The sequence below is a fragment of the Colletotrichum orchidophilum genome, assembly GCF_001831195.1.
Source record: "Colletotrichum orchidophilum strain IMI 309357 chromosome Unknown Scaffold_67.1, whole genome shotgun sequence".
Lineage (NCBI taxonomy): Eukaryota > Fungi > Ascomycota > Sordariomycetes > Glomerellales > Glomerellaceae > Colletotrichum > Colletotrichum orchidophilum.
In genome coordinates, this window is record NW_019173023.1 from 48799 (window position 1) to 73956 (window position 25158).

The 25158-nt window shown below is 53.3% G+C and overlaps 7 protein-coding genes across 7 annotated transcripts; 2 read left to right on the forward strand and 5 right to left on the reverse strand.

Annotated features, from left to right (window-relative positions):
* Positions 1 to 3567: 3567 nt before the first annotated feature.
* CORC01_08057 (uncharacterized protein) lies at positions 3568 to 3934 on the reverse strand (the record flags this gene model as incomplete). The annotated part of the gene is made up of 2 exons (XM_022619692.1): positions 3568 to 3604; positions 3774 to 3934. 2 exons carry the CDS (start codon positions 3932 to 3934, stop codon positions 3568 to 3570), a joined length of 198 nt encoding a protein of 65 aa, XP_022473756.1.
* Positions 3935 to 5129: 1195 nt separating this feature from the next.
* Positions 5130 to 10059, forward strand: CORC01_08058 (WD repeat domain-containing protein mip1; the record flags this gene model as incomplete). Its single annotated transcript, XM_022619693.1, has 3 exons — positions 5130 to 5684; positions 6133 to 9776; positions 9840 to 10059. The coding sequence occupies 3 exons, from the start codon at positions 5130 to 5132 to the stop codon at positions 10057 to 10059; spliced, it is 4419 nt and encodes a 1472-aa protein (XP_022473757.1).
* Positions 10060 to 11615: 1556 nt separating this feature from the next.
* Positions 11616 to 13186, reverse strand: CORC01_08059 (uncharacterized protein; the record flags this gene model as incomplete). The annotated part of the gene is made up of 4 exons (XM_022619694.1): positions 11616 to 12070; positions 12127 to 12421; positions 12498 to 12863; positions 12956 to 13186. The coding sequence occupies 4 exons, from the start codon at positions 13184 to 13186 to the stop codon at positions 11616 to 11618; spliced, it is 1347 nt and encodes a 448-aa protein (XP_022473758.1).
* Positions 13187 to 15601: 2415 nt separating this feature from the next.
* Positions 15602 to 19022, reverse strand: CORC01_08060 (glycosyl hydrolase family 35; the record flags this gene model as incomplete). Its single annotated transcript, XM_022619695.1, has 8 exons — positions 15602 to 16956; positions 17010 to 17601; positions 17656 to 17724; positions 17778 to 17912; positions 17963 to 18058; positions 18120 to 18170; positions 18226 to 18451; positions 18511 to 19022. 8 exons carry the CDS (start codon positions 19020 to 19022, stop codon positions 15602 to 15604), a joined length of 3036 nt encoding a protein of 1011 aa, XP_022473759.1.
* An 849-nt stretch (positions 19023 to 19871) lies between these two features.
* On the reverse strand, positions 19872 to 21258 carry CORC01_08061 (amidohydrolase; the record flags this gene model as incomplete). The annotated part of the gene is made up of 2 exons (XM_022619696.1): positions 19872 to 20958; positions 21011 to 21258. The coding sequence occupies 2 exons, from the start codon at positions 21256 to 21258 to the stop codon at positions 19872 to 19874; spliced, it is 1335 nt and encodes a 444-aa protein (XP_022473760.1).
* Positions 21259 to 22220: 962 nt separating this feature from the next.
* CORC01_08062 (uncharacterized protein) lies at positions 22221 to 22520 on the reverse strand (the record flags this gene model as incomplete). Its single annotated transcript, XM_022619697.1, has 1 exon — positions 22221 to 22520. One exon carries the CDS (start codon positions 22518 to 22520, stop codon positions 22221 to 22223), a length of 300 nt encoding a protein of 99 aa, XP_022473761.1.
* A 1680-nt stretch (positions 22521 to 24200) lies between these two features.
* Positions 24201 to 25028, forward strand: CORC01_08063 (uncharacterized protein; the record flags this gene model as incomplete). Its single annotated transcript, XM_022619698.1, has 1 exon — positions 24201 to 25028. One exon carries the CDS (start codon positions 24201 to 24203, stop codon positions 25026 to 25028), a length of 828 nt encoding a protein of 275 aa, XP_022473762.1.
* Positions 25029 to 25158: the final 130 nt, after the last annotated feature.

Sequence of the window (25158 nt, forward strand, 5' to 3'; positions counted from 1 at the left end):
AGCAGATGCAGGAACGCAGCAGATACGCAGGAACGGGAAAGGGAGTCGACGCTCGAGTGTGCGGATGGCTGGGTTCGCATCGGTGGAGTGTGCCCGGGGTAGCGCGCGTTGCTGAGGCGAGGAGTGTCCTGCGATGTTCGACCTCGTCCTTTTTTTTTTATTGCGGTCCTCCTCGTCGGCGCAGTGAAGCGAGTAAGGTGGTAAGGGAGCGAGGGGTGAGAAACGAAAGGAGGCTGGGTGTTGGGCGAGAAGGGACGTTGTTCTCCGCGCGTACGCAGAGCTGTTGCTGACGGGGGTTGGCTCGTTGGGTTTTAGGGGTTTGATTACTCTTTTTTTTTTTGGACCTTCTTCCCAGGCGTTTCCCCTTCGGATTGCCGTGTCTTTTCTGTCCGTGGTCGTTTATTATTACTTTAAGCTCTCGGGGCCAGGGAGACGTAGTCAGTTGCTGCTAGTGCTGCGATCACAAAGCGAAGGAAGTCCGAAGTTGGATAGAAAGCTGATGGTGCTGCAACCGAAAAGCACACCCGGCTGCAATCTCCAGGTCTTTTCTGAGTGTGTCGGTCACTTCGTTGCCTGTCTCCGCCGTTGTCGAAAGGAGGTTTTGAGAAAATGCCACTCTACCTTAAGGATTGGGAAGCGATGGGGAAGGGGGCAGAGGGCAGAGGGGCAAAAAACAAGCCGCTGGGCTGATAGAATTCACCTTCAAAATGCAGGAGTAACAGCGGAACCAGGCAAAATACACGTAAAATATTGCAGGCCAGTGCTAGCTGCGAAGTACCTCCAACCATTGGGCTGCCCTAGGTAGGTACCTACCATTGTAGGTGCTCTGTCTCTCTCTCTCCATCGTTTCGGAGGCTCCTGTTCCTGCACTGACCGGCCCCGCTGGGTCGCTGCGCTGGCCTGTTCTCCGCCCACCAACTTGGCTGCTTTAGCCCACCCTGCAACCTGCCCTGCACTCCGTACTCTGCACTTGCACCCAGGGGCTTGTTCTTAGCTGATGTTGGACCAATGGGATATCGTGCAGCTTGGGTTTCCGCCTTCTTGTGGATGGGGGGTGCAAGGACTGGTAGGGGAGAGCCTAGCATCCAAGCAGAAGGGGAAAGTTTTTTAAGGAGCACGGAGGCTGCAGGCGCTTTCGCTACGGTGGGGGGGAAAGGAAGGAAGGATTCTTGGGGGGACATCAGGCGGGACTTTGGGGGTACTCCGCGCCACGTGGATTATGCGCTCAGAGACGGTGTTACTTGTCGGTATACTACCATGCGGTATACTACCATGCACGGTGGCCTGCTTTCCGTTGCTTTCAAAAGGGGCGGCGCTGGCTGGGGACACGACGAAGCCCTGCGAATTGCACCGTATCATGGAACATGCCGTGGGTACCTGAACATGTACATGCTTTTAGCCTACCTACCTTACATCTCGATGTGGATTGAAGGTTCGCTGTTCTATTATTACTATCGAGGGCATGTCCAACGCGATCTGAGGCGTCCGTCCTGTCGACGGGCTGCTGACTGCTGACCGAGGCGGTAGCTTCCACTGTTCTGCCTACATATTGTTCGAACACTTATCTTCCAAACTCTTTTTCAACCTGAAAGTGAGGTGGTTGGGAAGCCTTGAACCCTCGACGCCGCCTCAACCTGTATTTTATCCCGTCCCCGTCAAGGGACACAGGTTCTTTGGCAGTCGTCGGCCCCAGTCCCCATCCGTCCAAAGACTTTGGAATCTTGCCCGTTCGGAACAGCTCAACAACTCGCTCACATCATCACCGTGACATCGCCCCCCTCTACCCCATCAAAAGCTCGAAGGTTGCAGATCCAGAGGTCCGAGTCGGACGGCGTGCGTTCTGGTACATGCTGCAGTTATTACCGTCAGTGTCGGCCTTCTTATTGCTGAGCGTCCGCCCGCAAGCATCGTATTCTGTGCCACCTACCCGAGGCATGAGCAGGTGCCAAAAGAAAAAAAAAATCCAATATGGTGCCCGTAGACTAGACGGGGGAAACGTATCCCTTCTTTGACAATCATGAGGTCTCGGCATGAGACATGGAAGCACATGACGTCCAGTCACTGGCATTCCGGCCCCCAACACCCTGCCGGAAGTCTGGGCAAGAAACAGCGTATCAAAGGATCCTATCCCGGCTTGTTCAAACAGATGCCCTTTACAAATTACGCAAGTACTCTCGTGCGTACACGTCTGACAAGCAGCCGAGGCGGCGCGCCCATGCCAGAGGAATTCACAAACATCCTCATCTTCTTCCCGCCCTCGTTCCGGCTCCCGGACCAGCCGCCAAGGAAAAAAGACACCCAAAGAGGGAAAAGACAATGAGGCTCGTGGCAATGAGCAGATTCTTCCCATGTCGCGCTGGCGCATAATACAAGTGCTCATGGTCATTGGCAGCCCGAGGACTCGTGGCATCAGGGGCTCGTCTCCTGCGAAGCAGCCAAGGAGGGCGGCGGTTCCATTGATGCGTTGAGGATAATTTCCCTTAAGGGGTCCATTTGCCATGAGGCGGTGCGTTTCAAGTCCCCCAAAGCTTCAACGCCATTCGGCAACCTTTCTGGCACCCTAACTCTCTGAAGCTTCGAAGCCGGCAGCGGCCGCAAAGAATTGGACGGCGTGAGAGCGAGAAGACGGGAATACTTCCGAGGACAAAAATCCCACTAGGGATGGGAGTGACGTTGTCATTCTCTTCCCGCGGCATTGAAATATATATAGGTCGTGACATTTGTCGAGCACACGGTGCAAACCACAGCCCAGGACAGGGAGTGTGCACCACACCACAGACGTTGAAGGCATCTCGCCATGCCGTATTGGGCGGTGCGCTGGCACTACTCTGCCTGAAGACTCCTGGTACATGATCCGTGGGTGAGCAGTGGTGGCGCAGAGATAGACTTTGATGGAAAAAGGCATGGAATTCTGGCAAATTAACCTAAACGCTTAGCCTGGCTGCTAAATCCACCGCAAGAATGCTGCACTGAGATGGCGCATCTGAGGTTAAGATGCGGACATTCTGGTGAGCATTAGCGTTAGCCTGAAGCAGACGGGAGAAGGCAATCTGGCCACGCGGCGGCGGCGGCGTCCAACTTTGATCGTCGACGGCGTGAGCGAGATGATGAGCGAATGAGATGCGAATTGAGGCTCGTGTTAGGGGCAGGGTGGCTCCAGGTTTGAGTCGGGAAGACAAACAGGATGGACCCTCGCGACCGCCTCTGATGGCGCATGGACACGCCGACGACGAACCGACCAGCCCATCTTATAAGGTCGAGAGTCTTAAAAGGGAGCGCAGCCGCGTTCGGCAATCGGTAAGGTCTCCAAGCATAAACCGTCTCAACAACGAGTGACCCGGACGCAGGGCATGCGGTGAGATTTGGCGGGCGCCCCCTTCATCGTCGTGATCGTCGTCGTCAGCATAAAGGCAGAAACAGCCAGGCCTCAATTCAGAAAGAAGGCAAGCGATGCACTCCTATTTGCAACTTGCAATGAATGCCACCTCGTATCGTGGCAGCAACACCGGCCAACAATTCCGGAGGCAGATGCAAATGGGCTATCGATACGCAACACGTCGGGTAATTTTAGCGTGCGCAAGGCCACCGAGAGGGATGCGATGATCACAAAAAAAAGAAAAAAAAAAGGGGGAGGAAGGGGGGGTGGGGGCGGAGGCACGCGACTCCCCGCCACACCCACCCGGGGGGGGGGAGAGGAGCACGGGCTGGGCGGCTGGGGCGGGGGGGCGGGCGGGGGGGGGGGGGGGGGGGCGAAGATAAAAAAAAAAAAAAAAAAAAAAAGGAGAAGCAGAGAGAGAAGGAGAAAAAGAAAGCGATTTCCCCGCAAAATGAACGGAGGGAAGGGAAACAAAAGCAGACGAAAGGGAAAACAGAAAGCGAGCCGGCCGTTTGGGCGAGACATTGTTTCTAACGCGCCCGCCTCCCGCCAGCCCATTCCCCACCGTGCCTGAGCGATGTTGTGAGGAATGTTTTCTCCGATTTGCTCCTGCTGCGAAGCCTGCAATACTGTATGTCGCAAATTAGGCAAACATTGATAGTCAGGCACACTCACCACACCCAAAAGTCCGTTTCCAAAGGGCGAGTATGGCGATCCAACGGGACCTACTGCCCAGAACCAGGCCAGTGTTCACAACTTGCTGTACCTGGCAGGGGAAAATTTCTGAGTATCTTCCCAGGACCAATACGGAGACGACATTTTCGTTCATGTCAGCCTGTGACAGAATAAGACTGAATGAACTTTGGCTCTTCTGGTTGTACGAGGCAAGAGCCATGTGAAAGTACTCCGTATTGAATCGGGAATCGGGTTGCTCGTTTCGGATTAGCGTCCTTGTCTCTGAGCTGGACCGTGCATCCGGCCGAGGCCTCTTACCTCACCTCCCCCGATCCGGATCTGCTCCTGAGTGGACGCGCGAGACTGGACGAAATGCGGAGATGTGGAGCTGAAAGGCGGTCAGGGTCAGATTATCAATTGCAATTGCCTCCATCATTTTTGATTCGTTTTGCCCTTTCCGATATTATCGTTGCTCCAGGACGTGACCTGCGTCTGGCGATAAGTCGACACATGAGATGAACCACTGCTCCTAAATTGAACAAGATGAATTTTGGAATCCGTTTCCTAGGAGCATCAAACATGAATAGGTAGTACAAGATAGAGTAGAAGGGAATAGGTAATTAAGGTATGTAGGATTGTCGGAACATCGGAAGAAGCTTTCGGAGCGAGCGAGGCAGGAGGCAGGCGATTGTTCCCAGCACCTGATAGGCTGGTGGCCGAAGCTGACCTCAGCCCAAGGTGAGGTGCCATTCCTAAATTTTGGGCTGTTGCTGTACCGCGGGCCAGGTGTACCTACCTCTGCCGCACCCTGTGGAACTGCCGTGCTGGGACCTGTCCACACTGAGCTGAAGTCGGGTGTTAGCCGCTGCGCTGCGCCGCCAACTTGACCCAACCTGACCTGTCACTCCCGTCACCTATCCAAAAACTCCAAGTTCGCGTCACCGACGCAATCGCCTGCCGAATATCTCCATCCACCTCATCCTGCCCGACACCCATCGACCGACATGTCGTCGCGGTAAATTATTCATAGGTGTTTTGCGCGCCACCTTCAAATTTCGACGACAGTCTCACCGACAAGATGACGGCTGCCGCTGTGCAAGATCAGACCCATCCTCGCCCCTCGCCCGGCCGTCACCTTCGACAGTCGAGCTCCTCCAAACCCTCACCCTCAACCCCTCAACCTCGACATTACGCCAGCATTTCGCGAAGGACAAACAGCACTGCGCTACTCGGAGTTAATGGAAGTCCCAACAATATGCCACCAGTGCAGGGTCCTAACGGATCCTCCGCAATTTCCGATGCGACAGCGCAACCGTCACCCTTTGGCGGTGCTGGCCCCCCTCTAGCACTTCAACGATCCACGAGCCACGATGATAGTAACACAAGACGACCATCAAGTGCCCCTGGAAACAAGCAGAATCTAGCTGCTGGCTTTTCCACCGGCGAACAATCGGATTCAGACCGACCGAAGCGGCCATCTGTGAAGCCGCTGCTAATGCGATCCAAAAGCGAATATGGAGTGAGCCGCCCTGAAGAGGTTGACCACTCCGAAGAAGATATTCCGCATTGGGGCGCCAGACACGGCTTTGACGAATATCACGAGTCACCAGAAATACTTGCCCAGATAGCAAACGTGAGTGACAACTTTCCCTCCGTCCCCATCTACGCTTTTTGTCCTTCTTCCTTTTTCCCATCCCAAGCTCTGCGCCTCCCCACTTGGCGGCCTTGTGGCGGCGCTTCCCAGCCGGACTGGTCTAACCATAGCCTCCTGTTGGCGCGCGTCGCGCAAAGAAAGGAGACTCGGTACCATGCTCTCTTGGGTTGCACGCCAAATTTGGAGACTGTCGTCCATATCCCAGTCCCGAGGGGCAACGCGGGGCACAACCGTATCCGGGGTCAACTCTACATTCGTTCCTATCCGGACCTTTCAAACGATGCATTCTCCCGGGTGGATGGGATCAATGGCTATATCGTCTGTCTTGGATATAGAAGAACCGGGGTGCGACAGCGTCGCTTCCCTGTGCCATTGGGACTTGCTGATTTCAACTCGCATGTTGAGCCGTGCTGACTCCTGCTTCCAGAACTGGTACATGTATTGGACCGACAAGCGACACGAGACAACCGGCAAGCCCAAGGCGACGTTACACAAGCTGCAGGACTGGCGTATGCGAGATAGACTTAAGACGGTGTCTGCTGCGTTGGCCGTCTGCCTTAACATTTCAGTCGAGCCTCCCGACCAGCTTAAGACGAACCCGGGCGCCAAACTGGAAGCATGGACAGACCCTACAACGCCGCCACCTCAGAAGGCCCTCGAGAACATCGGCAAAGCCCTTCAGGCGCAGTACGAGACGCTGGCTATCCGCACGAGATACAAGCAGTACCTCGATCCATCGGTGGAAGAAACGAAGAAATTCTGTCAGTCCTTGCGTAGGAACGCCAAAGACGAGCGAGTTCTTCTCCATTACAATGGCCACGGAGTACCCAAGCCCACTGCAAGTGGCGAGATCTGGGTGTTTAATAAGAATTACACGCAGTATATCCCAGTCTCGCTATACGATCTTCAACAGTGGCTTCATGCCCCTACGATTTACGTCTGGGACTGTTCCGAAGCTGGCAATATCCTCAACAACTACCACAGATTTGTCGAGAAGCACGAACAAGAAGAGGATGAAGCTGCCGCAAGAGACCCCAACTACGAGAAGACCGTGTTTCAGCCCTATATCCACTTGGCTGCCTGCGGCGTTAAGGAGAATCTCCCTACTAACCCACTCCTCCCAGCCGATCTATTCACGGCATGTCTCACCACCCCTATCGAGATGGCTCTCTGGTTCTTCGTTCTCCAGAACCCTCTCAAGACAAATCTTACACCAGAGCGCGCCAAGAAGCTGCCCGGCAGGCTACAGGAGAGAAGAACGCCACTCGGCGAGTTGAACTGGATCTTCACGGCCATCACGGATACGATCGCATGGACTACACTGCCCCGGCACCTTTTCCGAAAGTTTTTCAGACAGGATCTCATGGTGGCTGCCCTTTTCCGCAACTTTCTCCTGGCCCAGAGAATCATGTCTGTCTACGGGTGCCACCCGCAGTCTTTCCCTGAGCTCCCCGAGACCCGACAGCACCCGTTGTGGGCAAGCTGGGACTTGGCCGTGGATATGGCATTGGCCCAGTTGCCTATGCTAGAAAGGAAGGAGAACGAAGGCCTTGAGTACGAGTACCAAAATTCGACGTTCTTTACCGAACAATTGACAGCATTCGATGTCTACCTAACCCGTGGTGACGCCCTGTCTCAAAGACCCCCAGAGCAGCTTCCAGTGGTGCTACAAGTTCTGCTGAGCCAACAGCACAGAGTCAGAGCTCTCATCTTACTCGGAAGATTCCTCGACCTGGGTCCATGGGCAGTCCAGCTCGCTCTGAGCATAGGCATTTTCCCATATGTCCTGAAGTTGTTACAGTCGGCTGCTGCAGAACTGAAACCGGTGATGATCTTCATTTGGACCCGGATTCTAGCTGTGGACATCTCCTGCCAGCAAGATCTGATCAAGGACAGCGGGTACAACTACTTTGCCCAAATTCTGAAGCCATCCGAGACTTTGCCAGTCGTCAATGAAGCTGAGCATAAGGCGATGTGCGCTTTCATTCTATCGATGCTCTGCAAGGATTATAAGCCCGGGCAGCATGTGTGCAATCAAACCGACATAATGACTTACTGCTTAATGCATTTGCAAAACCAGGAGAATCCGCTCCTGCGCCAGTGGTCTTGTCTATGCATCAGTCAGCTATGGCAGGAACTTCCAGAGGCCAAATGGCGCGGCATTCGAGAGAACGCGCCGGCCAAGTTGTCATTTCTGACAAAGGACCCTGTTCCTGAAGTTCGAGCCGCTATGGTGTATTCCATGACCACTTTCCTGGGCATCATCGACCTGACCGATGAGGTCGCTCGGATAGAAGAATCCATCGCCTGGACACTTCTGGACATGGCCAACGACGGAAGCCCAATGGTCCGGCGTGAGTTCCTCGTCTTCCTTTCGAGGTTTATTCTACGCTTCGAGAGTAAGTTCATTGTCGCTGCGTATGAACAGCTTCAAGAAGAGAGGGAATACCTATTGTTCCCTCCAGGCCAGGACGGCATGGACCACAAGATGGGCCTGCATTATGCACGGAGAGAAAACAGAAACGCAGACGGCACCATCAAGCCTAATGTTCATGGTTTCGCCCACAACACCGTGTTTTCCGCCTGCTGGAAGCATGCTTTGATGCTGAATGTTGACCCTCATCCTGAGGTTCAGCGCGACGCTACAATGATTGTGGACCACGTTCACCAAGTTGTGATGGCTTCGCCTGTTGGTGAACATGCACAAAGCCTCATTGATGACATCCGGAAAAGGGCAAAGCGTGCATCCACAAAGAAACACTTGCAGTTGAGCCAAAGAAGCAATGCGATTGGTGTCTCCAACTCTTTGGCAACTCCGCCACTGCCATCTCCTGGCCTGTTGCGTCGCACAGCAAGCTTGCTTTTTCAGCTGCCACTATTTGGTAATGATGGTAAGGCTGATGCCAGCGAGAAGGCAAATTACTCCTCCCCAGCGCCTTCGCCCGGTCTGCACAGGGTTGGTTCCCAGAAGATCAAGGCCCCTGAGCTTGCTGAAGCACCACCGGAACAGAGCGACCCAACGGCTATCCATGCCAATTATCATATTGCTAAAGAGCCTGTCTCCACCGGTTTTGAGGATCGGAAGCTGGGCGAAGCGCCAGCTATGCCGCTGCAAAGTACCTTCCTGGAATGGTCTATTGAGTACTTCTGCGAGCCTCAGATGAAGCCGAGCGAGTCGGACGAACCAGGCAGCACCGAGTACAATGAACGTCTCTGGAGAAGATCCCGAAATGACTTCATCTTGACAGAAACGCAACCGCTCAAGCAGTTTGCTGGTAGCCACAAGTGGAACAATCAACTGGGCATTACCAATAACGGCTCGCAGCCTGCCAAGCTCACATTCCACCAGTTTGAGGACCAGCTTGCAGTTGCAGACGACGGCAACACGGTGTGCGTCTGGGACTGGAAAAAGCATGCTCGGTTGAGCAAGTTTTCCAACGGAAATCCGGAAGGGTCAAGAATCAGTGACATGAAGTTCATCAATGAGGACGACCAGGCATTCCTAATGACTGGCTCGTCAGACGGAGTCCTCCGAATCTACCAAAATTACGATTCCGACAGATCCATCAACCTGGCCTCGTCTTGGCGGGCCCTTACGCACATGGTGCCCAGTAACGTAAACTCCGGCATGGTTTTCGACTGGCAGCAGTCGCTCGGCCGCGTCCTCGTGGCTGGCGATGTGCGAGTCATTCGGGTGTGGTCTGCTGGCTCTGAGAAGTGCGTCACCGACATTCCCGCCCGGTCTGGTTCTTGTGTCACTTCTTTGACCTCTGACCAGATGACCGGCCACACAGTTGTGGCTGGGTTTGGTGACGGGGCTGTTCGCGTTTTCGACACCCGCATTAGACCGCAGGATTCCATGATCAAGAAGTGGAAGGATGAGACGGATAGACAATGGATCAAAAGCGTACATCTGCAGCGTGGCGGACAACGGGAGCTGCTCAGCGCAAGCAGAAATGGCAAGGTCAAGTTGTGGGATATTCGCATGGATCGACCTCTTCACGTTTTCCAAACAACTCGAGACACGCTTCGAACAGCCAGCACGCATGAACACCTGCCAGTGTTTGCAGTGTAAGTCGTCATCCAGGCCTTCTTTCTTTCTATTGCGAGACTTAGACTGACCCCTCATTGCAGTGGTACATCTGCCCATGCCGTTAAGGTCTTCAACTTTGACGGTCAAGAGTTGTCCCGTGTCGAACCTTACTCAAGCTTCCTTCAACAGAACAGGGGCTCTCCCATTGCGGCAACTGCCTTCCACCCACACAAGCCGATCCTGGCTTGCGCTGCTCGTGGAGACTACCACGTCAACCTCTTTACCTGCGAGAAGTCCGAGCCACAATCCCTGGTTGCCTAGTTCACAAGCTGGTGGAAGTGAACTCGGATCTGTCGTTTGTTTTTCTCACGTTATCTTGAGGTTGGGAGGTTCCTTTTGCTGCTGTGTAACCACGCTTTCTTTTCTTGTTCTGATTCTTCATCTCGGGACGGCTGCATAACAGGGACTGGCGAGGGTTTGGCGTTTGATTTGGTCGCGTAATGCGACACGGCAGACAGAGATGGTTGCATGAGATAACTTAGCTAATGGTAGCAATTGGCCAATTCGGAACCCAGTTGATGTATGAAAGGAAATGAAAATTGCTCCAGATTCACAGGCCATTATGAAATTGTATGTGAGACTCAGGCATCAAGTAGTGTGTCGATAGGTCCCGCAGCATCAGATTTCGGTCTGGGGAAGCTGAATTGGAGCCGAATGCGGCCCCCGCCTCAGACGCCTTTGAAGATAATTAGCGAGACAGCGCTGGAGGATCGAAAGTCTCTGTAGGGCCATCTCGGAAACTCATTCCACCGAGGCCCTAGAAGAATCAGGCACAGGAGATAGCTAGCAGTAGGTATAGATAACATGGTGCGGTATGATTCTTCAAATCGGCAAAGAGACTAGTGGTCCTCCAGTAGGGCGAATTAAACCTGAAGTTCTCGGGTAGGTGAGGACTGTGGTTGTTGGCAATAACGCCAGTAGGGCAACTGGGTTTGAGTATGGCAACTTGGTGTATTTGTTTCCTAATAATTAGGTCTTATTGCTTGCTTAAACGGCCGAAGAAACTCGAAATAATGTGTTTTGGTTGCCGCAGACCTGGCTTCGTGGTATCATCGCCCACGCCACAAACCGAAGGCACTAATATTAAACGTGTTGCGCTGCCTAAGTGTTAATGGTTTAGGTAAGATTTCCGATGACGCCGAAAATAAACCATCCCGTAACCCCGGATTCTAAGCGCGGAAACCTGGCCCCGGCCGGACTAGCCTAGCTTTTAGCGCTAAACGCGGCGTTAAATTAACTTGAGTCGTCGTTATTAGCCTGTATTACGTTTTTTAATGCGTTAATACTTTTATAATGACCTTTTTCCTAGATAAATCTGACAGTGCTAGGAAGGGTCGTAGTGTAACATTTTTAAGGGGAGATGTGCCCTGTCAAAAGGCTTCATATTAAAGTATTTAGTACATCAGGAGTATCACATGTAAGGATTATTGCGACCCCCAGCCAGTTTTTATCCACACAGCATTGGCAAAGAACCATTGATAAACTGCACCATCCGGTAGCTGTATTGCAACCGAGATATTTGAGCAAGCTTTGTTTCCCCTGAACAGAAGACGTGTTACAGACAGACCCGAAGACAGAGAAGCGGACTTCAATGCCCCGTTGCTCCTGATGGCTTCTCCTCGCTGCTCGGGTTTGGTGGTTCCACATTGTCTTGGTTGCCCAACTTAATAGCCGACCCCCCTATTCTGATCCACTCGATCCCGAAGGCCAGGAAAAAAGCCACACCGGCTGAGGCAACAGCGACGAACTTTCCAGCGACATGTTGGCGAACATGGAAACGTGAAGTCGGGTCATAGAGATAGGGGACTCACATGTGTCTAAGCGATGGCAGAGTTGTACGACTCCATGATAGGGTCGAACATCGAGGGGAAATATTGGTGCACAATGGCTCGCACGTTTGCGATACCGCTCCGGTAAAGTGGTTGTATCTGGCCGTGACTCAGCGCAGCTCGCGAGGCGAGCTGGCTCTCCAGACGCGCGTGGAAAATGGCACCGGCAATGACCTGCGCGACGGTCTCACCGAGAAACTGGGCGAAGATGTTGAGCGAGACGCCGATGGGCAAGAGATCGGGGGGGTCCCTGAGCGCTAGTTGGACCATGAGAGATGGCATCTGCATGGAGAAGCCGACACCCAGGCCCTGGATAACCTGGAACCCGATCCATTGGCTCGATGGGGTATTGGAGACGGTGAACTGGGTGTACAGAGCGGCCGCGGTGCACATCAAGACTGGCCCGACATAGAACCAAGGGTTGTAAAACCGGATTTTGAGAGCTGGGGTGACGAGTAAGAGGCTGGAAAATGAGTGAGGGGATCGAAAATGTACGTACCAATGGCACCTGCACAAATCATTCCCACGATTTGTGAGATGACGGACGGCAGCACCCTTATGCCGCTCTCAAAGGGAGTAGCGCCCTGGACTGCCTGAAACCACTCCGGGAGGTAGTAAGATGAGACGGATAGAGCACCAAGATGGCAGAAGGAGAAGATGACACTGAGCAGGACGGTGCGTCTTGTGACCAGAACACCAGGGATCATGGCCGAGTCCCCCAAGCGCGACTCCCAGACGGCGAAGAGACCCAGCATGACGATTGATTCAACCAAAAGGCTAGTAATGGTTGCCGACTTCCAAGGGTACGAATTTCCGCCCCATTGCAGGGCGAGGATCAACATGAAAATGCCGGGGACGAAAACGAAAGACCCAACGAGATGGGGCGAGAATCAGACCCAGGGCAAAGCAGCTGCTGCACAGGCCGATGTACAACGGCCTACGTTGGGGTGAAGATATGACCAAGACGACGGTGAGACATCCACTGGTGACTGCAGCTGCGCCGATACCCGAGACGGCACGGCCGGCGATGAAGATTTCGCTTGTGGAGGCCCAGCCACATATGGCACTACCGACGAGGAAGACGAAGAAAAAGCCTTGGTAAACCCAGCGGAGCGAGAACACACTGGCCATTTTGCCCGCCAAGGGGGTGAGCGAGCAGACCGCCAACGTGTAGGCTGCTGGATACCAAGATATGTGTGATGTATTCTGAAAGTCGGAGGTGATGGACGGAATGGCCTAAATAAGAGCAAAGTTAGTATTTCCTTGAATAGGAAGAGAGAGGGAGATAGAGACAGAGAGCGAGTGTAAGTGTTGGCGGGGTGACGAACCGTCCCGATGACATGGACATCGAGAGCCATGACAAAGGCGCCGAAGCAGACGCTAATAAGAACCATGTATAACTTGAAGCCGTGTAGATCCGAGGAGGCGAGACCGGACTGCTTGGTAATGCCTGCGGTATCCATCGTGGACGCTGGCGCGGATTCTACTAAGCCTTCGCTCGCCTCGCCATTGCTGTTCCGGCCATCTGATGGTGCTGATGCTGATGCTGTTGCTTTCATCCTTGTCTTCAGCCTCCAGCTGTGTTTGTGTATGGGGCGCTTAGAAAAAAACTGGATATAGTGAAAAGAAAAGAGCAAAGCGCGAAAAGCGAAAAGGGAGGAGCGAAAAGAGCTGCAGTGATTCCGACGTCGAGGAACTTTTTGATCAAGGCACGGAATATTAAATGAGGATGGGACGATCGATTAAAATCCCCGGTTCAGGAAGGTATATACTCATATTTGTCTGCCTGGCCACGTGCGCGGCCTTCCTGATTGTAAGTGGCACAGCACTCCGGCGTTCCTTTCCAGGTTTTAAGTGGCACGGTCTTCTTCCAGACCATAGATCCCCTGGATGAGTGCAAGACCATCGACTGGGTCATCGAAGACGTCGATTACAGCCCCGTGAGCCCTGCTAATCTGCTCAGTCTGGGGAGGCTCCGCAAGTCCGGAATCGAACACAACTACAATTCTGACACCCTGGTTAACATCACTACTTCTCAGCCTCTCGGCAAGGTTGAGTGGATTATGGATGTGTGTATCCTTCAGACTGCCACTACCTTGTGGTTGGATAGAGTCACCATTGGCAGCAGTGAAAGGCTGCAAGTCCCCACGAGCGATCTAGATGTGAAAAGATTCAATTCGTTGAACAGAAAACCGCTGCAGCCCGAGTCGACGATGATTTCGTCACGCTTGAGTTGATGTCCATCGATGGATGAGAAGACGCGGCCCTTATCAGGAAAAGGATCTCGAACTGCAAACATAACTCACTACGACTAGCTGACCGTAACAAACACCTCCTTCTGATGAGATAACAAGGTTTTTCTTCTCTTGCTGTCGATTTTTAGACGTTCGGCATCAGGGACCTTGCCTTTCCCTTCCCATTGAGGGTCCCTTGTGCGTAATCAGATAGACTTTTGCCTCTCAAGCCTGGGTCTAAGTCCTGGGCACTTGGGTATCACAGACATCGAGGGTTCTTGAAATGTTGTCTTCACGAACGCCGCAAGAATACCAATGCTAAATTGTAACCAAGATAATTCATGAATCCAAACCCATGCCGGCTTGGAAACTTTATGACTGTTTCGGCGATGCTATCTTCAGTGGGTACCCGTATCACACAGCTTGGCCTGAAATGATGGCAAGGCAGGGATCGAAGCAGTCGGCAGAATCTGAAGGTGAAAGGCGGTGTACTGGCCGTAAACATTAGGCCAATCAGAGCCGGCCATTCAAACGGCAGTAAACTCCACGGAGAATCAGAGGGATGCGGCAATCTACTCTTTCTTCCTCCTCAAGCGCAGTCAATGTATAAGGATTGCTGCACTTCAATGCCGTACGACTTGACTATTCGGTGTGAAACCCAGAATAGCAGATGTTTGCTACACAAGTACAAGCAGCTGAACCACGCTACTGGGGCGCTCAGTTGCTAAGCAAAGCTGCTAAAGTCAAGTAGAATTGCATGAATCAATCTGTAATCAATGTCATGATCTAGACGCTCCACATCTAATGCCCACTCGAGCTGCTGTCGTTCTTCCTTCACTTGCGACAAACTGCTCAGTATCCGTATCAGCCTTACGATGTCAGTAGGTAGCGAGTGTAGCCCGAGAGCTGTTAGCCTGTTTGAGAAGAAAAGGACCCTTTCATTGGTCAATAATAGACTACTTGTAAATTGAGATGCTAGACGACTGCTTCAATCGCGGCGGTTGACGCAATCACACCTGTGAGGGACCAAAGTAGTCTAATGATTAAGCTTAATTTATCAGATGATCAATACCTACCTTCCACATGCGTAGTCGTTTGGACTACAGGGTATTTCCGGTCACAAGCTAAATGCCGTTATTAGTGTCAGCAACTTTGTCAAGCAACCAGGTAGTTACTGCCTTATTATGGAAAGAAGAGAGGAAAAGAGTCAACGTCAATCTTGTACACAACCTGGTGAGATCCAATGATGAAGACATTTTTCGCCAAATTCTATTCGTCAAGCCATGTTCTATGTCAGAATCTACTACTACGCATTCGCCAAGTATCCAGCCCCTTTCGCATCATATCTATGGATAATCCTCATCTTCCCAAGAGTATTAATCCACCCAGATACAGGTAAATATATTGACCCGTGGTCCGCCTGGTGGGAGACAATCGTATTCGGTGTGTGTCATTGGTAGTGTCTCTGGAAATAGCGCCAGCCGGATTGAGGTATCGCCTTGTTCAAGACAATGTTCCTTTTACAAGGGGTCATACTTGGGCGTAAGACGTTTTCAATCATCTCGACTCACAAAGTCTAGAAGAGCTCAGCCGGATAATAATCATGCGCTGAGAAACCCATCTACTGCTACCAAGGACGTCCACTCTTCACTAAACGTACACACCTAATTATGAAGTCGCCTTGAATGAATTAGGACCCTTGGATACTTTGTACTTGGAAAGCAATGTGCCACGACAGTCTCAGTATGCCCCCGCCCGCCGGCTCCAACCCGGCGCCTCGACAACCTTGACCTCCTCCCGCCCCGTCGTCACCACCTCGCCAACGTCTAGCCGGAAGTTCTGCACGCGAGCGCCGCCCTTCTCGAGAGCCCAGACGGCCAGGCCGATGTAGTTGGTCCCCTGATACCTGAGAATGCCTTCGGGTACGGGAAACCTGGTCTGCGGACCGATGTTGCTCACGTACCGCCCGTACTGGAACCCGTTTACGTAGAGGATGGCGCGGTAGGCCCCCGTGCCGTTGGACGACGCCACGATGTCGTCAAAGAGAAAGGCTAGTGGTACGTCAAGGTCCGTAGCCGGGACGTGTAGGTCGAGTTTCGCAGCGTAGAAAGCCACGCCGGGTGCGTCTGCCCCATCGAATGGCGAACGTTTCGTATTGAGCGCAGATTCGGGCGGAGAAGGCAGGTGATAGCCCTGGCGCTCGATAAAGAGTCCCCCCTCGTTCAAGGGGCCCCGGAATCTGTCAGCGTAGTCCTCGCCGCCGAGATTCCCCGTAACCTTCCACGTCGTGACGTTCGTCTGGGCGCCGGAGGGGGACGTGATGATGTAGTCCATGATCCCGCGCGGGTTCTTCATCATGTCTGCGGGAATGTTAAAGTTCTCTTCGAGGCCGGTGGTGTCGACGAGGATTGTCAGGACGTATGTCGCGCCCGCGGTGAGGTTCGTCATGGTGTAGTTGGAGTTATTGTCGCCGGAGGCGTCCGGGCCGTTGGCAAAGGAACCGAGAAAGGTTTCGTTCAGCCAGATGGAGCTCGCAAAGGCGGAGCCGCCCTGGGTTGTAATGTTGAGCATGTTTTCTGTGCCTTTTGAGGTGAAGTAGCCTCGGAAGACGAGCGTGCCCGCGTGGAAGCCGTAGTCTGAGGCGAAGAGGGAGACTGGAGTGGTGAGGTTGGCAATTGTGTTGTTTGTGGTCTTGTGATCTGCGAGAGGCCACGCAGAGTCGTCGTAGCCTGCGCGGATCTCAGGGAGAGAGTCGATGGAGCTCCAGTTGAGTGACTTCAAGTCCGGAAGGCTTAGCGTACCATCCGCGAGGGACGGTTTCGCAATCCAGTTAGTCAGGTTATTCGTTGTATGGTCCAGCTGCTTGCCGTTGACTTCAAGCCTCGTGACTTCGGGTTCAATGCCAATAATCTCCAGCTCAACAGTGCGATTGAAATCCGCCTGGACCCTGAGAGTGTCACCCTGTATTGAGATCGATCTTATCAAGTATCCACCATTGATAATCAGCGAGTCTGGTTTCATAATGGACGTCCCATATGCTGGTTGGCTCCCCCCGGGTTTGTCCGGCACCCAGTAGTTATATGCCGAGTTGCGGTCTGCAATGCGTTAGCCCTTGGAGCTTATGGTATACAGGTGTTGCTGTACAAACCTAGAATGTAAATAACCAGGTTGTCAACCTTGACCACCCTTCGAGTGCTTGACGTCTCCCATGCCAAGAGCAAGGTTTTATTCACATAATTGTGGTCAACACTAGTACCTTCTATAAGAAAAGGCGTCACGGTCGATTTGATCGCTATTTCGTGTGTCTCGCCTAGCCCACTGTAAACGACAAGAACCGTCTGGTTCTTGAAGTGTTTCCAGGTAAGAATCTCGGCCGTTGAATACAAAAGAATCGTTTCCCCAACAGGGTAATCTGTGACGACGAACTTTGAATCACGGCGGGTGAGCTGAAGCAGATCGCGGGATTGCGGGATCGTGATTGTTCCTTGTGACGTGGGTAGACGAAGTGTATAATCTGTCGTGGCAAGACTGGAGTAGTTGCTGTGCCGGACGACAAAGAACGAGCCGTTCCCGTTCCCTAGCAGCGGAGTGACTGTGATGTCCGGAGTTGCGCTGTATACCCCAACAGTCAGGTTTCCGGGCGTTGTCGTCAGATATGCAGGTGAAACTTTAAGAAATTGTGCCTCGAGCTTCAACTCAGAGTACTTTTCCCTTGCGACACTTCTCTCTTCTGTGATGGCCTTGCAAAATGTTAGGAGAAATGGTCTCAATCAATCTGGAGGCAACAAGCTTACGGCACCGTAGTCGTATGATGTGTATCCTCCTGGATGTCCCAGGTTACCCCAATTTGTACCGCCGAATATCTAGATTGACGTCAGTCTCGGCTTCCCATCCGCACTCCTTTGCTGCTACTCACCATATAAACATTAAAAATTGTGACGCCAGCTCCAAAATTGTTCTTGTAAAACACGCGCTCAAACTCGTGGTTAAGCAATGCTGCACACTTTTCGAAACCAGGTCCGCCGTAGGGGTCGAAAGACCCTCCTTGGAACTGTGACGAGTGAATTCAAGTTTCTCCTCTATCGATGTTTGTCTGCCTACCTCTAATATCGAGTATGGAGTGCTGGGACTTTGTTGCAAATGTAGTGCGTGATAATTAGTTGGCAGCTTGCCACCTGGCCACGTATTCGGGTTTGCCTATGTCTTTGGGGTCAGTACACTGCAACGATTTTGGAATCACATCCAGACTACTACGTACACAGTCAAATCCCAGCGGGTACCCATCGTGACCCTGAATACAAATGTTAGTCTAGAGTCTCTGGCACAGCTTTGGTACCACTTGCGTAGATGTCAACGGCTCCAACCCCCGTCCCAGGCGCATTGTGTCCCAATGGTCTGGCGTCGTTGCTGATGAGGGGAACAACGACCCCAGCCTTGCGAGCCTGGTCAATGACATACTGGAAGTACTTTCCATCGGGACTGCTGCCGTTCTCAAAGTTGGTGTACTCATTCTCCGGCTGCAGAAGAATAACAGGGCCGCCGTTGGTGATTTGGGCCTTGGCGATGATGCCGCAAATCTTTGCCATGTAGCTAATTATTGGTGTCAGTCATTGATAATATCAAGACTCTCCACTTGGCTAAATGCATACTTATCCGTCGCGGAGAGGAACTCGGGGTCCGAAGTCCTCAACTTTGCCCGAAGTCTTGCCAACCAGCCCGGAAACCCGCCGCCAGAGACCTCTGCGTTGATGTACGGGCCAGGGCGCGCAATGAGGTAGATTCCCGCCTTGGTCGCGGCGTCGAAGAAGGGCTTGAGATCATACACGCCCTCGGCGGTAAATTCGCCGGCTTTCCCCTCAAGCAGCGCCCAGTTGACATAGAATGAGACCGTGTTGAGACCCAGGGCCTTGACCTTTTGGAAGATGTCTAGGTACAGGGACGGGACGGGCAGCCGAAAGGGATGGATCTCGCCGGAGAAGATCATGACCCGCTCTCCGCGGACGAAGAGCGAGTGCTCGTCCCATGTCACGATGTCCTGGAGCTGATCTCTCTTCTCGTCTTTGATGATCACCGTGGGAGGACGACCTCCGACGAGGCCCGCGGATACTGCAGTCCAGAATCCGATGCCTAGCGAGGCGATCGAGAAGAGTGATAGCCTCATGCTGGCGGGTACCGGGTGGCGGCTGTCAAACGGAGAAGGAAAAGAATGAGACTAAACGCCGGGTGCCGCCCGTACATGATATATGTCACAGTCAACTTCGGACCTTTGCAGCCGCGAACCCTGAGAGTCCTCCGGAGACCGATATTCTTCTAGGTGCTCTAGTGCCGGCGACCGCGCAGATTGTGGTAGTCAATATTTGTGTGCGTAGCAAAGTCCATCGTTCATCATTTCCCCTCTCCTCCATTTTCCCGGAAGGTGTATCAGCGTAAGAGGATGTCCGGAAGAACAGGTGTGATTAGCTTCGCATACGAAACGATCGTCCGATGCCCGTGGGCAGAGGAAAGCTTGGTCCATGGTATGCATGGTATGCAGCCATAGTTGCAGTGTTGAGTAGTCCAAAAAGAGGTTGGCTAGAGGCGATTTGATTAAGCTTCCCCAGCTTAGCCAGCAGGAGCCGTGCGGAGAGGTGGTGGTGATCGTTGGAGCATGTGGAGGAGCGGTTCCAACCCCTCTCGACATCCGGAATTGCTAGAAATCATCTCGACCGATTGCGTGCGGAGGCAAATCCGACGGTGCAATGCGACGAAAGAATGTCGTTGACGAGCACACGCTGGTCGTATCCGGTACCTGATTCAAGGTCAATTAACGCGATGCCCGTTGGTTGTCAGCAGAACGGAGTCACATTGTGTTCCAACTTTGTCGATTGTGACTGTCTGGTCGCACTCAAACTCGTATCCGTCGCTTGTTGGCGATGATCCAACTGCGCAATGTAACCCAGTTGCTCAATATGGGTAGTTGGTGTAGGCAAGCGATTGATTACTTGTGATTGATGAAGTCCACATGACGCAATTAAACAAGAATCCATTCCGACTCCTCTTCAACGCCGGGACTCGAGCTGGCGATCTGCTCCTCGAAGAAGCCAACAGCTCGTCCATCCTTCTTCCAGACCTTGCCGTCCTTCATAACAAAACTGACCTTCCTCAAGGCCCCTGCATCTTCTCTGGGGTCTGTTTCCAAGGCAATGATATCGGCTCGGTATCCTTTCTCGATCGAACCGAACAAAAAACCGCTCTTCTCCTTACCACAGCTTTCCCAACCGCCCATCAGGCATGCTTCCAGCACATCCACAACAGGAACCCCAGCCCGAATCATGAGTTCCATTTCAACGGCACCTTCCCCGTGAGGAAAAGCTCCGGTATCACCTCCGGCGGCGAGACGCACACCGAGGCCATGTGCTCTCTTGACCCGCTTGCTAATGTTGTTAAAGTCCGGTGACATCCTCATAACGCCGAGCGTAGGGACGAAAATGGTACCGCGGCGGGCCATTTCTCGAAAGACCTCATCGGTGGCCTCGTTGCAGTGCTCAATGGAGTCGACGCCGGCCTTGATAGCCATGAGAGCGGCTTTCGCCGTGGTTGCGTGGCACGCCACGGGCAGCTCACCGAGCCTGGCTTCTTGGACAATTGCGTCCATTTCCTCTTGGTTAAACATAACAACCGACGGGTTGAGATCCGAAGGAAGAAACGGGATCGCATCTCCTAGAGGCGGAAACCGCATCACCTTGCGTCGATAATCTGCGTAGAACTTGATTACGTCCGCCCCGTCACCCGCACGGCGCCGGACGGCCTGTCGAACGCCCACGGGACCGTCGCAGGCATCGGAAATGCGCGGCAGCTTGACCAACGAGTTCTCGTGGCGGACCTCGTACGACCCAGTGCTGGCGAGGCACTCGGTGGCCACGAAGAGCCGGGGGCCGGGCAAGAGACCTCGATTGACGCAGTCTCTCAGGTTTGCGTCGAACGAGCGCAGTCCCTCGGTGCCCAAATCTCTGTAGGTGGTGTAACCAGACAGAAGGGCGGCCCGGAGATGATTCGTTGCACGAACGACTCGCTCGACGACACTTTCGTCGCGCATCTGGACGGTTGACGATGCTTCGCTGGGTATTGTCAGATACTCAAAGCACGTTGTGTCACATCGGCGAGGCTCACTCGTAGGAATGCAGAAAGACATGTGTGTGAGCGTCAACAAATCCTGGCATCACAACCTTGCCCCGAAGATCGATATCATGCCCATTCAACTCGACATTGCTGGATCTTTTCCGTTCATACACATCTGCAATGACGCCGGTCGATGGATCCACGACAATTGATATGTCCTTGTCAAACGTTTTGTTCCTTGGATTGAATAGTAAAGATGTATGTATTGTAAATGGCTCATCGAGTAGTCTGCGACTCATTTTTGCGGTGTTGAAACGACTTGAGTCAATCTGTTCATGCTCTGGCTTCTGACTAGTGAATTCAAGTTGTGAGGCTCGTGAAACACGGTTGTCCAGCTAGGTCAACAGAGAAGTGCAATATAAACTGCGACATAAAATCCCAGGGGTTTACCGTCCTATGATGTCAACACCTGCGAGCTCCCGAGCTTACTGTCATTGGCAGCTCGGCTATATTCGACCCTTGGAAAAAGACAGAATACGACTTTGGCAAACAACTCAATCTAGCCCCTACACACTGACCGCTGGAAGGTGATTCAAATGTACCACTGTATCGAGAGGCGATGCGTATTGTCAAGGGTTCAATGCGCGGTTTGTCTTCCCTGTGTGCTGGAACGCATTGCTTCACACCATCGCACTAACGGAAGCGGGTGCCCGTGAGCCACCGGTTCCTCTGGCGCTAAGATCCGCCGAAGGCGAATGCTTGCTGTAGGCGGATTATTGTTCTGCCATCGTTCGCCTTTTGGGCATCCACAGACGACTCCACGGATGCTGCGCCGGGATGTGGGAAGAAGAGGAGCCCATGACGAAGACGCTAGGAAACGGAGCTTCGAATAAAGGGTACCATGAACTGTGAAAGCCAGGCGAAAAGCGTTCAGGGCCTAGGGGTGTTTAGTTTCCTTCAAACAGCGGCTTACTGAGCGGTTCATCTGGAAATTCACCACTGGGTGGAACAGTTGCGAGCCGACAAATCATTTCATCGGGTTTGTCGCTGACGTTTCGAGATGCGCCGGCCGCAGACCATACGGGAGTGCATTGCTGGAGCTTCTCGCGAAGATTGTCGACAGCGTCATCCTGCAGACTGTAGTCGCGGAAGGCAAATCTCAATGGCCCAGTGAGGCGATGCTAGTTGTCCGAGAAATCCTTGACCTGTGCCTTCTCCCCATAGACCCCTCATAAATCCTAGGGCTATTGTGTCTACGGTACTATTGCATCCGTACGTATACATACAAAGTAGGTAGGTAGTAGAGCGCCGTGGAGCGACGACGAATGCCGAGTTCTGGAAAACGCTGTGGAATCCGGATTCTCGGACGGGGCCGGGGAGAATGACGAATACTGCGAGGGGCCCGGGGGATGGTGGAGACTTGCTTGGAAGAAGACCCTGGATGAAAATTGGCCGGGTCAGGCACGCCAGGCTGGCAGAAGCGGAGGGGGTTGGAGCAAAGAGCCACGGGTCGATGCTGAAAATAGAGACAAGATCGGCCCAGTGCAGCCAGTGCAGGCATGGTGCATTGCGGTGGATGGAGACAACCGGCGGCTTGAATGCTGGTGTTTTTCCATCGATCCAATGGTGCCAGGCCGCCAGCAAATGTGTGTTTGCTTTGCTTATGATGCTTGAGCATCTGAGAAGTGCTTGGTCAGACGGCACAACATTGTCGCTCCCTTCCTTTCTGGACCAGACAGAGAAGTAAAGAGCCTGAATCCCCATCTCATCCTATCGTCATCGTCGTTGTGGTATGCTACTGTAACAGCAACTCCTGGTGTCCTGCAAGTGAAGCCACCGGGGCTTGTTGAAATATTCTTCGACAACAGATTGACCATGGCTATTTTTGGCCCCCTCAGCGTCTGCCGATGAAAGAAAAAGCGCGCCATCCAACATCGGGTTGCTGCACCTAGGGCCGGCAGAGAAACTCCTGACGGCAAACAGTCAGCGCCAACCACTGAAAGAAATGCAACAGAGTCAGCGTTTGCAGCGGGCTGGACCAGACTTGGGAGCCATCTGACGGCCTAGAAGGGGCCGTTTAAGCCGTTTTACCAACTACTCGGCCGCTAGACGCTGCTGACAGCTGGACAGAGGCTCGGCCATATTCTCGGTTGTGTCGAGGCGGCGGAAAGACGACCTGACTGAGTGATCTGAGCGCGTGAGCGAACGGATGGGAGCTGGAGCTGTCGGAAAGGAAAAAAAACCAGCGACGGTCTGAGAGTAACGCCATCTGATTCGCCAAGAGCCCAAGGCAAGAGACGCAGCCCGCTCCACTCTGAGTGGCTGCAGCGTTGGTCGTCGTGTGCCACAGTGCCCCGCGTCGGGCCAAGGGTTCAAATGCTTGACCAATGAAAAGTCGTCATCGCTCGAGAAGCGGACAAATCTGAGAATGATGACTTGATGTCTCAGGCCACTAGACCGCCACCACGTTGTCCCTTGCACCAGTCCCCCCGGGGTCCCTACCGGCTCGCTCTCCCACGTTCAGTCTCCCTGCGCAACGTTGCTGGCGGTTTTCTGCTTGGGGATCCCTTTTTTGACGCTTGTTGGCCAGGAAGGAGCCAAGTACAGCCACCACACGGACAGTGCGACGGATGAAAAAACAGGTGGCCCGGCCCTGCATCCTGGTATAGTGGTACCTGCACCTGGACTTGCACCCGCCCAGCGCTCCTGCCTTTTCACACTGACCACCCTCTCCAGGTCGAATACGAAGTCTTGTTTTTCTGACCTTCCCGCCCGTTCCACACCTCCCACCCTCAAAACCTATCCCAACTCATCCCTCACTTGGAAGAGAATAACCACATATTCACTCGCTTTTTCCTTAATCGTCATTCTGAGCTCCTTCCTGTCGTTTGCTTCCGAGTGAATCCTGCATCACCTTTTGCAAAATCCCACTTTACCTTGTTAATATACCGGTCGCTTCCGCCCTCCCCCCTGACCCGTGCCACTCTCCTATTTCGTACCCACCCGGCACGCAAGAACTGTCCGAGAATTCCAGACACTCACGAGTCGCCTCACGAGTCACCTCAGAACCCTGTGTCTTTGACCCTACCACCAAAAGAATTAGGTTGTCGGCACACAACCGATTGATTCTTCGACTGACCTGACCGACGACAACAAGTATCCCCAACAGTCGGCCGACTGGACATATCCATCATTGAAGCACCGCCAGCATCTGGTAAACTAGTCATTGAGCATAGTCGCAATGCATCCCACACGCGCAATTCAGCTCCTTGCCCTCGCCTCGGTCGCTCAGGCGTCATGGTTCAACTTCAACAGAGTCGAACCCCGCGATGGCCTTCTTAAGAGACAATCAGGAACACCCAGCGGCGCCGACACGACAACAACTGCTGCCCAAACCACAACATCGGCCGCTGCCGTCACTACAACAACGACAGCTGCCCCGAGTACCAGCACCACCGTCGCCGTTGTCAGTACCACCACCTCTGCCGCCGCCGCCGACCCAACCCCATCCGCCAGTGCGCCCGCGTCTACCACAACACCGGAAGCCACACAGCCCGCCCCTACAACCCTGAGTACCAGCACCACACCCGCTGCTAGCAACAACGACGAGACCACCAGCTCGAGTACCGTGTCTTCCACCCACTTGACTACCGCCAAAGCCGTCACCTCTACCATCAAGGTTGTCATTACGACCACCAACTCCGCTGGTGTAGCAACCGCCATTACCTCCGAGGCCACCGTCACGAGCACGCCCGGCCTCAATCAGGCCAACTCTGGAGGCTCATCAGGCATGTCTTCGGAGACACGTAAGACTGTCATTGGTGTTGTTGTCGGTGTCGGCGGTGCCATTGTCCTCGGCGCCTTGGGCTTTGTCGCATGGAGGATTTGGGGAAAGAAAAAGCAGGCCGAGGAGAACGATGGCCTCATGGAGTACAACAACCAGTACGGCAACGAGCCCAAGAACGAGGTCAGCAGTGCCCAGGGAACTGGACCTGGCCGTACTCCCTTCCAGTCGACTCTCGAAAGCTACCACGCGCCGAACCAAGTCAACGCATCATCCAACTTCTGAGGACACGTCTATTGCGATATTCGATGATAATTTTTTGCGGCAGAAAGCGTTGATTCCCCGGTCTATCCCATACGGATGCCACATTCCTTGATTTCTCTTTTTACTCAGTGTTGCGGCTGGCCTTTCCACC